At 49.9% G+C, this 14,783-nt stretch overlaps 1 protein-coding gene across 2 annotated transcripts; it reads left to right on the top strand.

Moving 5' to 3' along the window:
• Positions 1-51: 51 nt before the first annotated feature.
• LOC100602173 (coiled-coil domain-containing protein 127) lies at positions 52-10,489 on the top strand. 2 transcript variants are annotated; one of them, XM_003263208.4, is made up of 3 exons: positions 52-138; positions 1,655-1,785; positions 9,292-10,489. In XM_003263208.4, the coding sequence occupies exons 2-3, from the start codon at positions 1,665-1,667 to the stop codon at positions 9,951-9,953; spliced, it is 783 nt and encodes a 260-aa protein (XP_003263256.1). In that variant the 5' UTR covers positions 52-138; positions 1,655-1,664; the 3' UTR covers positions 9,954-10,489. The 2 variants fall into 2 exon arrangements, with proteins under 2 accessions (XP_003263256.1, XP_030664700.1); XM_030808840.1 differs by having other exon boundaries at positions 59-104; positions 9,292-10,487.
• The last annotated feature ends 4,294 nt before the right edge of the window (positions 10,490-14,783 follow it).

Genomic DNA, 14,783 nt, shown 5'->3' with positions numbered 1-14,783 from the left:
CGGCAGTGGGGGACATCGCGCCTGCGCGCCACGCCACGCCCGGGGCGGGGGCTGAGTGGGGGCGCCGCGCCTGCGCAAAGCGGACCCGCGGACGGTGGCGCTAGGTGGGTAACGGACATCCCGCGCTCCCCGACCGAGGTAGAGCGGGCCCTGTTCCGGGGGGGTGTTGGGCACCAACATTTTTAAAGCCCCGTGGGTGGTTCTCCGGGATCGCCCAGGCCGAAGGGCCTGAACGTCCAGACCGCAGGGAATGGGGTCGGAGGGGCGGCGCTCGTCCGCCGAGGTGGGCGGGAGCGGCCCGGGGCCCCCGGCCTCTTGTTTATTGTACGTCCCTTGATGAACTATTTTGTAATCGTGTGTGTTTGTGGAGGTCACATGTAAACAAACTTAAAATGACCCTACTTTGTGAAAACGTGCAACCTCGTGTAGGTACTCAGTAAATTAGTAAATTCTTATTAACGTTAGCCCCAGCCTAGCTATGGAGGGTGCGTGCTGAGCCCGAAGCAGAGAGCTCTGTAATCTCCGCATTCATCACCGCCACATGAGGAGGCCTGAGAAGCTTCTAGCACTGTTTGCACCTTCCCCACCACATCACCCCTCCCTGCCTTCCTCACAGTCTTCCTTCTGATCAGAAGACCTTTCCTTCTTTCTCTGCCTGTCAAAATGCTGCTCACTCTTCAAACCCTAGCTCATATGAAAGTGTCCAGTGAGCCCGCTTTTATCGAGCTGATTCTGTATCTTTGATACAACTGCGTGAGGGTTCTCCAGAGACACAACCAACAGAGGGGAGAGATGTAAGGAATTGGTTTAAAGGTTCAAATGCTAATCTCATCCAAAAACACCCTTACAGACACACCCAGAAATAATGCTTAACCATGTATCTGAGCACCTCATGGTACCGTCAAGTTGACATACAAAATTAACCATCGCAGCAGCCATACATTTAAACATATTTGTACCAGAGAACTTACCTGATTCTACCTGCACTTCAGATGCTTAAGACATGTCTGTTTTCTACACTTTCCCCAACCAGATTGTGAGTCGCTTTCATCTAAGGTCTTGTTTTGTTTTTTTTTTGAGACAGAGTCTCGCTCTGTCACCCAGGCTGGAGTGCAGTGGCGCGATCTCGGCTCACTGCAAGCTCCGCCTCCCGGGTTCACGCCATTCTCCTGCCTCAGCTTCTCCGAGTAGCTGGAACTACAGGCGCCCGCCACCATGCCCGGCTAATGTTTTGTATTTTTTTTAGTAGAGACGGGGTTTCACCGTGGTCTCGATCTCCTGACCTCGTGATCCGCCTGCCTCGGCCTCCCAAAGTGCTGGGATTACAAGCGTGAGCCACCGCGCCCGGCCAAGTTTTTTTTTTTTTTTCTTTTTCTTTCCTTTTTTTTTTTGAGACGGAGTCTCATTCTGTCGCCAGGCTGGAGTGCAGTGGCGCGACCTCGACTCACTGCAACCTCCACCTCCCGGGTTCCAGCGATTCTCCTGCCTCAGCCTCCCGAGTAGCTGGGACTACAGGTGCGCGCCACCACGACCGGCCCTGGTTTCATTTTTTTCTTTGAATCCCATAGGGCCTCAGTGCTGTGCAGCACGTAGTTAAAACTGAAAAAAGTTTTCTTGAATAAAAGTAGTTAACGTTTTTATTCTTTACTTCAAGGTACATCTCCATGAATAACCTAAATGATCCCCCAAATTGGAATATCCGGCCTAATTCCAGGGCGGACGGTGGTGATGGAAGCAGGTGGAATTATGCCCTGTTGGTTCCAATGCTGGGATTGGCTGCTTTTCGTAAGTCATGGTTTTCTTAAAATTCGTGTTTTCCAGGCTGAGAGTGTGGAGCCCGGTGAGGGAGGCAGCATGGTGTGGGAGCCTGAAAGCCGTGACTTTGGGACCTGCCGGGGACAGCCGAGTTTTATCCCCTGCAGTGAACCGTGGGCAAACCACTTAACCTCTGAGCCTCAGTTTTCATGTTCACAGGAGATGGATAGTCATACTTAACCTCAGCACACTGCAAGGATTAAGTCAGCCAAGGCGTTTAGAAGCATTTTGTGTGGGGTAGGTTTTAATAACTTAGTTCCCTCTCAAGGCTTTGCTGTTCTCAAGTCGGGGAGGCGGTTCCTTGTTTCAGGTGCCCTCATAAGGACGGCTGGGGGAACAAAATGGGTGTAAAGGAAACCAGTGGGCTGGGCGTGGTGGCTCACACCTGTAATCCCAGCACTCTGCGAGGCCCAGGTGGGCAGATCGCGTGACCAGCCTGAGCAACACAGCAAAACCCCGTCTCTACAAAAAATACAAAAATTAGCGAGTCGTGGCGGTGCACACCTGTAGTCTCAGCTACTCAGGAGGCTGAGGTGGGAAGATCAGTGAAGCCTGGGAGGTCGAGGCTGCAGTGAGTAGAGATGGCACCACTTGCCCTGCAGCCTGAGCAACAGGATTTAAAAAAAAAAAAATTTAGGAAATCAATCTTTGGGAGACTTCATCCATGAAATCTCTGCTTGGCCCGGGCAGAAATTCTCTCTAGTCTAGATGGACTTGGCACCACTTTGGGGACCTGCCAGTCACATGCAGACTTAACATCCCCACCACACAATCAATTCACTGATGCAGAGGAGTGAGTTTTGTGTTTCTTCACATTCCATGGTTCTGGGCTGGCACTTAGGAACATGAGAAACTGAATAATTGAATGGAAGAAAGGCAAAACTGCCCTCTAGTTGTAGCGATACATTTTATGTAGTGGCTTTTTACCTGCTTCGATGTCTCAGGTCAGAAGTTTTGCTGTAGAGGAAGAGGAGGCTGGTAAGAGCAGGTGGTTTTTGTGATTCAGTGATCTGCACAGTGCTTGCTTCCTGGTGAAAGACAGGGCAGGTCCACATCCAATCCTAAGGGGCTGCCATGTAGAAAGCTCACCTGCCTGCAGGCTTGGAAAAAAAACACTTAACACTTGGAGAGGCTACTGTTGCCCGTGGCTAGGGTGAGTGGATTGGAAGGCTTAAAATTACTCTGACTAATGTAATAATTAATTGGCTTTGAGGCTGGGAGAGGCCCTGAAGTGACTCATTTTCCATTTGTTTTTCAGACTCATCTCCAGCTTTTATAGCCTTTCATGGTAACTTTCACGTTTGAAATTCTTACCTCCCCTTCTTGGACTTTTGAAATGATGCTTTCTGTCCCTGAAAAGGGTTGAAGAATATTTTATTTTTTCTTCCTGGCTTTTTGCTGAGGTAGTGTGGTCAGAGATAATTGTTAACTTGGCATTCTTGTAAGGATTCTCCAAAGGTGTGTCATGCTGTGTTTGAGGTTCTGTTGCACATAAGAGCGTTAACCAGCCCCTAGTGTAGTCTAGAAGAAGAGGCAGACATACGAATACTTGATAAGTGCTGTTGATTGATTTATTGATGAGAGGCTAGTTTTGTCCTGATCACTTGCTTCATTTACTAGATTTTTTTTTTTTTTTGAGACGGAGTCTTGCTCTGTTGCCAGGCTGGAGTGCAGTGGCGTGATCTCGGCTCGCTGCAACCTCTGACTCCCTGGTTCAAGTGATTCTCCTGCCTCAGCCTCCCGAGTAGCTGGGATTACAGGCGCCCACCATCACGCCCAGCTAATTTTTGTATTTTTCGTAGAGACGGGGTTTCACCATATTGGCCAGGACAGTCTCGATCTCCTGACCTCGTGATCTGTCCGCCTCGGCCTCCCAAAGTGCCGGGATTACAGGTGTGAGCCACCGTGCCCAGCCCATTTACTAGATTTTTACTTAACATAACATAGAAATGTGTGTAACTGTGCTTGCCTGAAAGAGCAGTCCCTGGAGAAATTCTTACCCTGAGTAGCTCCCGGGGGAGAACATTCAGTATTTCAGCACTCCAGCGGGCTTCTCTCTCCTCACACCTCCTCTCATTCTGCTTCCCCCCTTTTCTCTCGGTCTTCCTGATTCCCCTTTCCCCATCTCTCTCTCCGTGCTTTTCCCATGGCTCCGTGCTTTCTCCCCTCTAGCGTTCCTGTACCTCCTGTTTCCTCCCCTGACCTAGGAAACATAGTTTTAGAGCTGAAAGGGACTGGTTGAGTTCACTGGGCCCAACTCAGTTTCTTTTAATTAAACATTTTATTTTGGGGTCATGTAAGTCACATGCAGTTGTCATCAGTAATACAGAGAGCCCATGTACCCTCTACCCAGCTTTCCCCAGTGGAAGCATCTGCAAAACGATAGTGCAGTGTCACAGCCAAGACATCTGCCAGGATGCGGTCAAGATACCCCAATCCCCGGGGCCTCACGTGCTGCTCTGTGTACTGCCCCTCCCTCCACACCCCCGGCAGCTGCTGATCTGTTCTTCATCTCCAGAACTTTGTCATTTCAAGAATGTTATATAAATGGAATCAAACAGTATATAACCTTTTGGGTTGACTTTTTTCATTCAGCATAACCCCCTGAGGTCCATGCAGATTGTCGCTGTATCAGTAGTTCATAGATAGTTTCATTGTTGAGTCGTGTTTGATGACATGGACGTACCACAGTGTGTTTAACCACTGAAAGACGTCTGGGTCCTTTCTGGTTTTCAGCTGTTATGAATAAAGCTCTCATAAACATTCTTGTGTAGGTTTTTGTGTCGATGTAAGTTTTCATTTCTCTGGGATAAAGGGTCAGAAGTGAAATTACTGGGTTTTCTGGAGGTTGCACGTTTAGTTTTTTAAGAAAGGGCTGAAATGTTTCCTAAGTGGCTGCACCGTTTTAGGTTCTCACCAGCAATGCAGAGCCGATCGGTTTCTCCACCTGGTCAGCATTTGGTGTTTCACTGCAGTCCTGTCCAGCGCATCCTGACGGGTGTGCGGTGCTGTCTCGTCGTGGCTCTGCTGTGCAGTGTTGAGCATCTTTTCTCATCGTGGCTCCAGGGTGCGATGTCGAGCACCTCTTCATGTGCTCGTTGCCATCAGCGTATCCTCCTGATGAAATGAGTATTCTTGTCTTTCAGCCATTTCCTAATAGGACTGTTTGTTTCTTAATGTTGAGTTTTGAGAGCTGTTAATATGTCTTAGATTCTAGTCCTTAGTTGCATATGTGGCTTGCAAGTATCCTCTCCCAGTCTGTAGCCTGTCTTTTCATTCTCTTCATAGGGGCATTTGCAGTGTAAAAGTTGTAATTTTGATGAAGGGCAGCTTATCGTCTCCTGTTAGGAACCATGCTTTTTGTGGAAAGTTGAATTCTGCCTAGCCCTAGATCCTGAAGGTTTGTTCTCCCTAAAGTTTTAGTTTTACATTTTACATTTAAGCCCTTACCCATTTGAGTTAATTTTGTTAATAAGGGATAAGACTAGTTGTATTTCTTCTTTCCAGCCTGTTTGCCTTTGATTTCTTGTCTTGCCTTCCGGCACTAGCTGGAGCTTCTGGGACTCTGTTGGACGGTCCCTGACCTGAGAGAGAACACACTCAGCCTCTCCCAGCTAAGTGCAGTGTCAGCTGCAGGTTTTCCATAGACGCTGTTTATCAAGGCAAGGAAGCTCCCCTATATTCCTGTTTTTCATGAATAGGTGTTGAATTTGGTCCATTTTTTTGGTTTCAATTGATGTGATCATGTGATTTGTCTTCATCAGCTTAGTAATGTGTTAGATTGCATTGATTTTTGAATATTGAACCAGCCTTTTGTCTCTGGAGCAATCCCCACGTGGCCGTGCTGTAGAATTAGTTTTATGTATTGTGGAATGATATTTGTGGCCAGGATGCCAAGGGTTGTTCCTGTGTCTGTGGGGGGGTCCTGAGCCTCCGACCGGGGCGTGCCGCTCTCGCTTCTCCGTGTCTATTCCATCATTCCAGTTTTTCTTCGAGTTGTTCTGTTTTTCAGTTCCAGAATTTTCATTTGGTTCTTCTTTATGTCTTCTGTTTATTTTCTTAGACTCTCTGTCATGGCAGCTGCTCTAAAGTCCTTGTCAGTTGATACTGCCATCTCTCATCCAGGTATTGGCATCTGTTGATCATCTTTGTTCATTTAGCGTGACCCGCCCTGGCCCTTGGTACTATGAGTGATTTTCTGTTGGAACCTGGGCATTTTGGGCATTACGTGATGAAACACTGGTTTTTATTTAAACCTTCGGTCTTAGCTGGCTTTCTTGAATGGTGCCCTGGCAGGGGAAGGGCCACTCAGCCTCCTTACTGCCAGGTCAGGATGGAAGTCCAGGCTCCCCAGTCAGCCTCTGGCCCCCGTGGGCCCCGAGGAAAGGGTGGGAATTCCAGCTCCCTGGCCTCTACTGGTGCCCCCTGGCTGGGAAGGCCTCAGCGCTGCTCCCCACGTGACTCCCCCCGACCCCACCCTATGTTTGCCACTGGGTGGGAGTGGGAGCCTCAGCTCCATCCAGCCTTTGCCATGTGGGTGGAGGTGGGGCCGCAGTTTTTCTGTGTTATTTGGCTGATGCAGAGTGATTACTGTCGGAACGTTTTCTCTTGCCAGGCTTCTGTTGTGGTCCTTTGGGCAGAGACAGCAGGCTTTGTTGGAGTTTCTTTTTTTGTCTGCACCCGTTGAGATTTCCAGTTGACTATGTCTTCAGCTCCAAGTCTGGGATCTATGAGGCAAAATGAAAATCTAGAGGACTTGCCCCCGTGTTGTTCCTGGGGTCCCAAGGACCCCAGCCAGTCTGCCATCTCTCCACCTTTCAGAGTCATCTTGTTTTACAGATGATGTCCAGGATTTTTAGTTTACTTAGAAGAAGAATAGGGAGGACGTCTACTCTGTCTTCCCGGAAGCAGGAGTCCCACCGGAAACGGAGACTTTGAAAAGTTGCGTGTGCCCGAAGTCATGAGGCGTCTGTCAGGCCAGACTTGGAATTCAGGTTTTCCTGACACCCAGCCTGTCCTGCTACACTTTCCTCTGCAAAGCTGCCTGTAGCCTCCCCTGCCTGGCTCCCCGTCCAGCCAAAAACTTCCCAGTAACCACAGCCTATATGGTGGGGTCTGAAGTGTAACCGTCTGCGTCATTGTCTGTGTTAGTTTTCCAGTGGTTTGATGTGTCAATGATGTGACTTGATTGAGATCGCCCCCAGATTGTATCAGAGAGCAGCTCCCTGTCTCCTCTTGATTCGGCCCCATCCCTCCCAGTCCCGCCTCCGGCCCTCCCCGCCTCCGGCCTCCCAGCCTCCACCTCCGGCCCTCCATGCCTCCAGCCCTCCACACCTCCAGCCCTCCACAGCCCTCCACAGCCCTCCACACCTCCAGCCCTCCACAGCCCTCCCTGCCTCCGGCCCTCCCCGCCTCCGGCCCTCCACACCCCCGGCCCTCCACACCCCTGGCCCTCCACACCCTTGGCCCTCCACACCTCCGGCCCTCCACACCCCCGGCCCTCCACACCCCTGGCCCTCCACAGCCCTCCACACCCCCGGCCCTCCACACCCCCGGCCCTCCACAGCCCTCCACACCCCCGGCCCTCCACACCTCCGGCCCTCCACAGCCCTCCACACCTCCGGCCCTCCACACCTCCTGGATGCTCTTAAGTCGTGTTAATTCCTTTGACTCCTCATAGCTGCAGAGCATATCCCGTGCTCCTTGTCCGGGTCCCCTGGGGGCCCCTCTCATTTGGCACCTGTGACTTTGCAGAGGCAGCTCCAGCTTGTCCTTGACATAAGCCCCGTCCCCAGGCACATCCGGCTCCTGGAAGCTCTCGCTCTCCGAGGCTCTCGCCTGCCCTGCTCGTTTGACTTCGGGTGACTTTTCCTTGCAGCTCCTGCTCAGCCTTCAGACTTTGTTCATTCACCTTTTTAGGAAGCCGTTCTTGACTTCACCAAAACCAGACGAGCCTTCCCTTCTCTCTCCTCATAGACCTTTGCAAACCCCTCAGTGCTTATCAAGTGACATTGTAACAGCTTCTTTCCTGGTCAGGCCCCTGCCTGGAGCTCTTGTCAAAGGGAGGAGATAAAGAGGACATGAGTTTGAGTTGTCATCTGAAGTAGGATTAGCAGCTATTTTTGGTTGAGGAAGGATGCGTTTGGTTTTGTGCTTACGCAGTGAAGTGTCAACAGCATATCCAAGGGAGACTGGCTTTCAGGCTAATGGAAATCTTGCTGTTATGGAATTGCTCCCACAAAGGTCATTCATGACCCAGGAGAAAAACAAAGGTGACCATTAATGACCTGGAAGAAAAAGGTGACCATTAATGACCCAGGAGAAAAGAATTGAATGTCAAGGACACCACCTGGGTTGGGGGAAGCAGCAGAAGGAGGAAGAGAACCATTAAAGTTGATAGAAACTCCAGTGGTTCTAGAAGAGGCTGCAGATGAGGGAGTTCCACAGAGTGGTTAGTGGGGGAAGGGTTGCAGGATAGAAGCGCACGAGGGAACCCAGACTGCTGCTCTCAGTGCCTTTTGGGGCCTTGGGCTTTGAAAATTTGCCAAACAATCCTGTTTTCCAGAAGACTCGACTCCGTGTTGCTTTTCGAATGTACAAGCAGAACACATCGTTATTTGGAACAACCAAGACTTAGCATGTAGTTGCTCCAACATGTATGAAATTACTGAGCAATAGCATCATTTGAAATGTGGATGGAACTGTTATCACACGGTCTTTTTTTTATTGTTGAAACACACCCAACTCTTACTTGTGGGGTGGGCAAAGAGTTGGTGATGCCATCCAGAGCCAGGTGCCTGCTGGCCAGCAGGCTCTGTGGGTCATCAGGTCTTAGAGACACTGGATTTCTCTGCAGCACAGGCCAGCCCCGCTGCTCCTTGGTGTGGGGGACAGAGCCGGCCAGTGCCCACTCCAGCCTCCCAGCAATCCCCGTCCCGTTTTCATGAGATTCCAGCAGTCTCCAGTTTGAGGAAAGAGGCCCACTGTGTCCTGAGGCCGAACTTCTTAACCCACTTTATTTTTATGTGTCCTTATCAGAACATAAGCAGTGTCTCAAACTCAGGCCGTTTACTAGTCGCCACCAGGCAAAGCTAAATACAACTTTTATAAGAACCTGGCCAATGGTAGTTGAAGCCGACTCAAATATTTTAAACTTTGCCAATTGTACTGGAGCCAGAGCAGGCAAACGGTGGTGGGTTTGAGAGGAGAAAAAAAGCAGTGGTAGATCTTCTTAGCAACAAACAATTAGAAGATGGAAAGGGTTAGGGTTAGTGTCTTTTGGTCACCCAGCCCTTACCTGGTTTTAAGATAAGAACTTGGCCTGTTACACATTTTCACATAGAAGTGATCTTGGTACGGCCGAGGTCTTAAGCTTTTATTGAAATGCTATCCTTAGCTGCCTTATGATTTAAGTGACGATGATAGAACTTTAGCGCTAACTTTTTCATTGTGTGTATTTTTCTCCATTCATGTCAGGTTGGATTTGGTCTAGGGAGTCCCAGAAAGAAATAGAAAAAGAGAGAGAAGCCTACCGTCAGAGAACTACTACTTTTCAACAGGATCTGGAAGCCAAGTACCACGCCATGATCTCAGAAAATCGGCGTGCTGTCGCTCAGTTGTCCCTGGAACTCGAAAAGGAACAAAACAGAACAGCTAGTTACAGAGAAGCCCTTATCTCTCAGGGACGCAAGTTGGTAGAAGAAAAGAAGCTTCTGGAACAGGAACGGGCCCAGGTGATGCAAGAAAAAAGACAGGTGCAGCCTTTGAGAAGTGCGTATTTGAGCTGCCTGCAAAAGGAGGAAAACTGGCAAAGGAGAGCCAGGCTTTTGCTGAAAGAATTTGAAGCTGTTCTCACAGAAAGACAGAATATCTACTGCAGCCTGTTTCTTCCTCGCAGCAAGCGGCTGGAGATAGAGAAGAGCTTACTGGTGCGAGCGTCCGTCGACCCCGTCGCCGCTGACCTAGAGATGGCAGCCGGTCTCACCGACATATTTCAGCATGATACATACTGTGGTGATGTCTGGAATACCAACAAACGCCAGAATGGCAGACTCATGTGGCTGTATCTCAAATACTGGGAACTAGTTGTCGAACTGAAGAAGTTTAAGAGAGTAGAAGAAGCCATACTAGAAAAGTAAGACACGAGTGAAATCAAACTGCTCTTAGTGATGCGAGGCCACGCAGTCACGCGCCTTCTGGGTCTCTGGCGTCTTCCGTTCCCGTGCTGCCCGTGTCATGGCCACACCGTCACCCTTCAGCAGCAACCTCCACTCCCGCCACCCTCTGAGCAGAAGTGCACCAAAGCCTCAGAGACAGAGGGTCTCCACCCGATGCTCTGCCGCTGTTGGGGATGTGGTTTCTTGAAGCATTTTTAAGCTGCTGCCATTGTATTAAGCAGAACCGTATCACCTCGTATTTTAGCTCCAGGGTAAAAATGGTTTTTTAAAAAGTCAAATACAATACTGGTCCTTACCAGAAGTAATTTTCTGTCTGTTTCATCACTCCCTAAATACTTTCTCCTGAAATTATTTTTCTCTGTCACCAGATTACATTAAGAATTTGTCAGATAATGTGTAGAACTGCATAACAGATAATAGAAAGTAGTAATATATTATCAAGGGTTTATATTTTAAAGATCTCTCTCACTCCATAAAGGGGAAAGAAACACCAAGTGTTTCTTTTATCCAGTTGTTACCTAATGTGTGTTTGGAATTTGGCTTGTGTCTGTATTCAGCAAGCAGATATTTATTAGCAATGATATATACTCAAAATACTTGCCATTTAGGAGTAATAATGCCACTTTTTATTTGTGTAATTCTTCACTCTTTACAAAATATTTTTATATGTATTATCTCATTGTTTACCGCAGCCGACAAGGTAGACAGGCACTTACCACCCCGTGTCACACGTAGCTCCTGGGAGCTGAGCCTGTACACCTGCTCACTCATGGAACCCTCAGTCGAATCCCGTGAAGTGAGTATTACTATTATTCTTTGTGGGGGTGCCCCAAGGCCAGCCCCAGTTGCGTGGCCTGCTGGGAGATCTCACAAGACTCAGCACAGGGTTGTACTCAGCACAAAGCAGAATCAGCAAAGGGAGAGGGTGTGTGGGTGGCGCTCAGAGGAGCCACATGTGGACGCCCCAGGATCCACTCCCTGGAGTCATACAGGAAACACCTAACTGTTAAGAATAAGCTCACTGGAGACGCAGCACCCGGGGCTTTTGCTAAGGGCTGGTCACGTGGTACCCCCTGCCTGGCCTGTGTGGAAATTCCTGACTTGTCCAGAAGGAGGGTGGGTTTGGTGTGGTCTGTACCGTGTGCACGAGCACTGTGGTCACAGAGCCACTCGTAGGAGTTAATGGTGCTGGCAAGTCTCCCAGAATCCGAGTTCCCAGATGTCAGTCAAGGGCCAGCCTCTCGCACACAGGCCCTGGTAGGACACAGCCTTGGGCCTGCTGTGTGAATTCATCCCCACGCACCTCGCTTTGCGGAGGCGTGGAAGAGCTAACCTGCCTGAGGTCACGCAGGTAGTAGTGTTGGAGCCAGTCTGAGCCCAGACGCCTCTTCTCCAGAACCGCGAGTAACCTGTGTGCAGCGAGTTGATAGTGTGTGGCCAGGCAGGAGCTGGGGCAGGGTTGTCCATCTGCTTTCGAGGGCCGTCTGTGTGCAGTGATTTGATAGTGTGCAGCCAGGCAGGAGCGGGGGCAGGGTTGTCCATCTGCTTTCGAGGACCGTGTTCTCCCCTCCTGCCTGTCTGTACAGGAATAGGAGAAACTGTTAAAAACCCTAAGCTTATAGAGCCCACGTGGCAGTATGAGAGCCACTATTCACAGAGCACATGCTACACCCTGAGCTGTACGTGCTTTACACTCACGCGTTGTTTGAAATCCTTGGAACCCCTTGAGCGCGGTGGAGGTGGGCTCAGAGCCGACATGCGCTGCCTGCCACAGACACGGGCCTCCTGCCACACTCTGCTCTCGGCGCCCACGCCCTGCTAAGGGTGCGCAGATGCTTCTCTTCCTCAGTGGCTGCTAGCTTGCCTTTCTGCTCTACCACCATCGCTGTATCGGAAAAAAAGTCATTTTTATTTCATTTTTTATTTTTTTGAGAGGGAATCGTCACCCAGGCAGGAGTGCAGTGGTGTGATTTCAGCTCACTACAGCCTCCGCCTCCTGGGTTCAAGCGATTCTCCTGCCTCAGCCTCCTGAGGCTGGGATTACAGGAGTGTGCTACCACACCTAGCTAATTTTTGTATTGTTAGTAGAGACGGGGTTTCACCATGTTGGCCAGGCTGGTCTCGAACTCCTGACCTCAGGTGATCCATCACCCCCGCCTCGGCCTCCCACAGCGCTGGGATTACAGGCGTGGGCCACTGTACGCGGCCCCTAAAAAGTCATTTTTTCGGTAAATCTGGATGAAACTCTTCCTCTCGTTGTTTGTACTTCCTGATGTGTGAGACCCCTGTGTAAAGAGCGGTGCAGGCTCCACAACTGCGGTGATCCAGTCTGCTGGGTGTCCCTGTGTGAACCACTCTGTGTTTGTCTTTAAATGAAGAAAATACAGTCAGCTGCTTTGTAGGTGAATGATTTTCGAGGCAAATTGTTAATCCTCATCCTGTTTCTAACGTCCAGTGTGCTATCAGCCTAGCTTCCTTCTATAGTGAGGTAGATATATGTTCAGAGCCTTCAAGCTGGTGTAGACACTGACCCACTGACCCGTGGTCCTGCAGAGTTAGGAAGACGAGCATTTTTTTTTTTGAGACAGAGTCTCGTTCTGTCGCCAGGCGGGAGTGCAGTGGCACAATCTCGCCTCACTGCAAGCTCCGCCTCCTGGGTTCGAGTGATTCGCCTGCCTCAGCCTCCTGAGTAGCTGGGACTACAGGCACCCGCCACCATGCCTGGCTAATTTTTGTATGTTTAGTAGAGACAGGGTTTCACCATGTTGGCCAGGATGGCCTCAAACTTCTGACCTCAGGTGATCCACCTGCCTCAGCCTCCCAAAGTGCTGGGACTGCAGGCATGAGCCACCGCGCCCGGCCGGAAGATGCCCTTTCCATAGGGTTGATACTAGTTCGTGTTTGTGTGGCGTGGCTGCCTTCCATCAGCAAGTTTGAGTGTTGATGTGACGCCACCATCTTTGGAAATGGATTGTGTTAGGTTTGGAATAGTTACACAGTGCTGCGCCATCTGGTAACGCCACAGATGTACCGAAAGGTGAGCTCACAGTGGGATGCCCCTCAACCAAAGTGGTTTAAAGTTGCAAAAAAGGGAAATTGTGCTGGTTGGTGTGTGCTGAATTCGTAGCGACATCAGAGTAAAGCATTATTTGTCCTGCTGCTTCCTTGGAGGTCACAGTAACTATAAAACCGTGAGCCAGCAAGGCAGGGAAGACCCTTCGGGGTAAGGAGTGGGGCTCTGGGAGATCCTAGGTTTCGGAACCAGGTCCAGGTTCCTCGGGGAGAGGAGGGCTTGCTGCAGGGCGGAGGAGGGGTGGCCACTGTAATCCTTGTCTGTAGTGAACATTGTATATGAGGTTGCAGTGGCTTAAAAAGGAAGGACTTTTGGGGGGAGGTGTTGAGATTGCACTTTCTAATTTCACTTGCTTCAGACTTGACTTTGGAATGAAGTTCGAAGGCATCACAATCGACCTGGATGTTCCAAAAACAAAACTGAAGAGGCAGCATTTCTCTTCCATAGTCCAGTCAGCTCATTTGGTAGATGCGCTTTTTCCTCATCCATAAGGATATATAATTTGCGTATATATTCCACATGTGTGCATATGTGTGTGTATGTGTGAACTGGCAGGTGTTGATTTCATAAGGACAAAATTGTTCTGCAAACTTGCACCAATTATGGGGTGTTTCAACGGAAAAACTTCACCAAATGATCTGTGTGTTCGTTAAAAGAGAAGTTATGTCTAATTAAAATGTGTAACGGACTATTTCTGTGTTGGATTGTTTAAAAAGTGATTGCTTCATAGTTACTAAGATCATCTCGGCCGGGCGCGGTGGCTCACGCTTGTAATCCCAGCACTTTGGGAGGCCGAGGCGGGTGGATCACAAGGTCAGGAGATCGAGACCACGGTGAAACCCCGTCTCTACTAAAAATACAAAAAATGAGCCGGGCGTGGTGGCGGGCGCCTGTAGTCCCAGCTACTCGGAGAGGCTGAGGCAGGAGAATGGCGTGAACCCGGGAGGCGGAGCTTGCAGTGAGCCGAGATCGCGCCACTGCACTCCAGCCTGGGTGAAAGAGCAAGACTCCGTCTCAAAAAAAAAAAAAAAAAAATCATCTCTTTAAGGAGAAGGGAGAAAACGGCTTTCTAGTTACTTTCACGTATTAGGTTCGCTACATGAAAGCAAGTCTGAAGACTACACCTGTGACGTTGCAGAGACCAAACTGCAGTGTGTGCAGCCATGAGTGGCAGCTGCTTCCTCCTCGAGGTGTCTTGTTCCAGCACGAGGACAGCCGTGCGATGTTGGGAGGAGCCAGGGTGTTTGGGGAGGCAGCTGCCCTAGACACTGGCGGGCTGTGATGGGGGCAGCCTGCTGTGTAGACAGTGCTGGGCTTGCTCCGCCTGCCTTGACCTGTGTGAGTAACTGTGCTGGGTTTTATAGGTTGAGGCTGAAAAGGCTCCTCTCATTATGCTGGGTTTGACAAAACAGTTGCTGTATTTCTCTATTGATTTAGGATTCTGTTTGCAAGCAGCAGAGATGGATTGGCACTAGCCTAGAAAGTTAAAGGGATTTAAGGCTGTCTCATGAAACTTCAGGGCAAGAATGGAGAACGCAGGGTAGATGTCAGAGAAGAACCAGAAAGGCAAATAAGGGACTCTCAGAGGTCTCGGAGTACTTGCCACTCTGTGTCATATCTCTGCATAGCTGCGCCAATCCCCAAACCAGCTTCTCTGGCCACGTGCTGGGACAGGGCGGTTCCCACAGCTCCTGAGCCTGCCCCCTGCCTGTCCTGCT

Source organism: Nomascus leucogenys, unplaced genomic scaffold, assembly GCF_006542625.1.
Source record: "Nomascus leucogenys isolate Asia unplaced genomic scaffold, Asia_NLE_v1 000630F_157028_qpd_obj, whole genome shotgun sequence".
Classification (NCBI taxonomy): domain Eukaryota; kingdom Metazoa; phylum Chordata; class Mammalia; order Primates; family Hylobatidae; genus Nomascus; species Nomascus leucogenys.
The sequence above is the reverse complement of the archived record's forward strand: the minus strand, read 5'-3'. Positions and strand labels throughout refer to the sequence as shown.

Coding starts and splice junctions, on each gene's coding strand:
- LOC100602173 (XM_003263208.4), top strand. CDS start 1,665: ATGAATAACCTAAATGATCCCCCAAATTGGAATATCCGGCCTAATTCC. Junction 1,786..9,291: donor GCTGGGATTGGCTGCTTTTC/GTAAGTCATGGT, acceptor CATTCATGTCAG/GTTGGATTTGGTCTAGGGAG.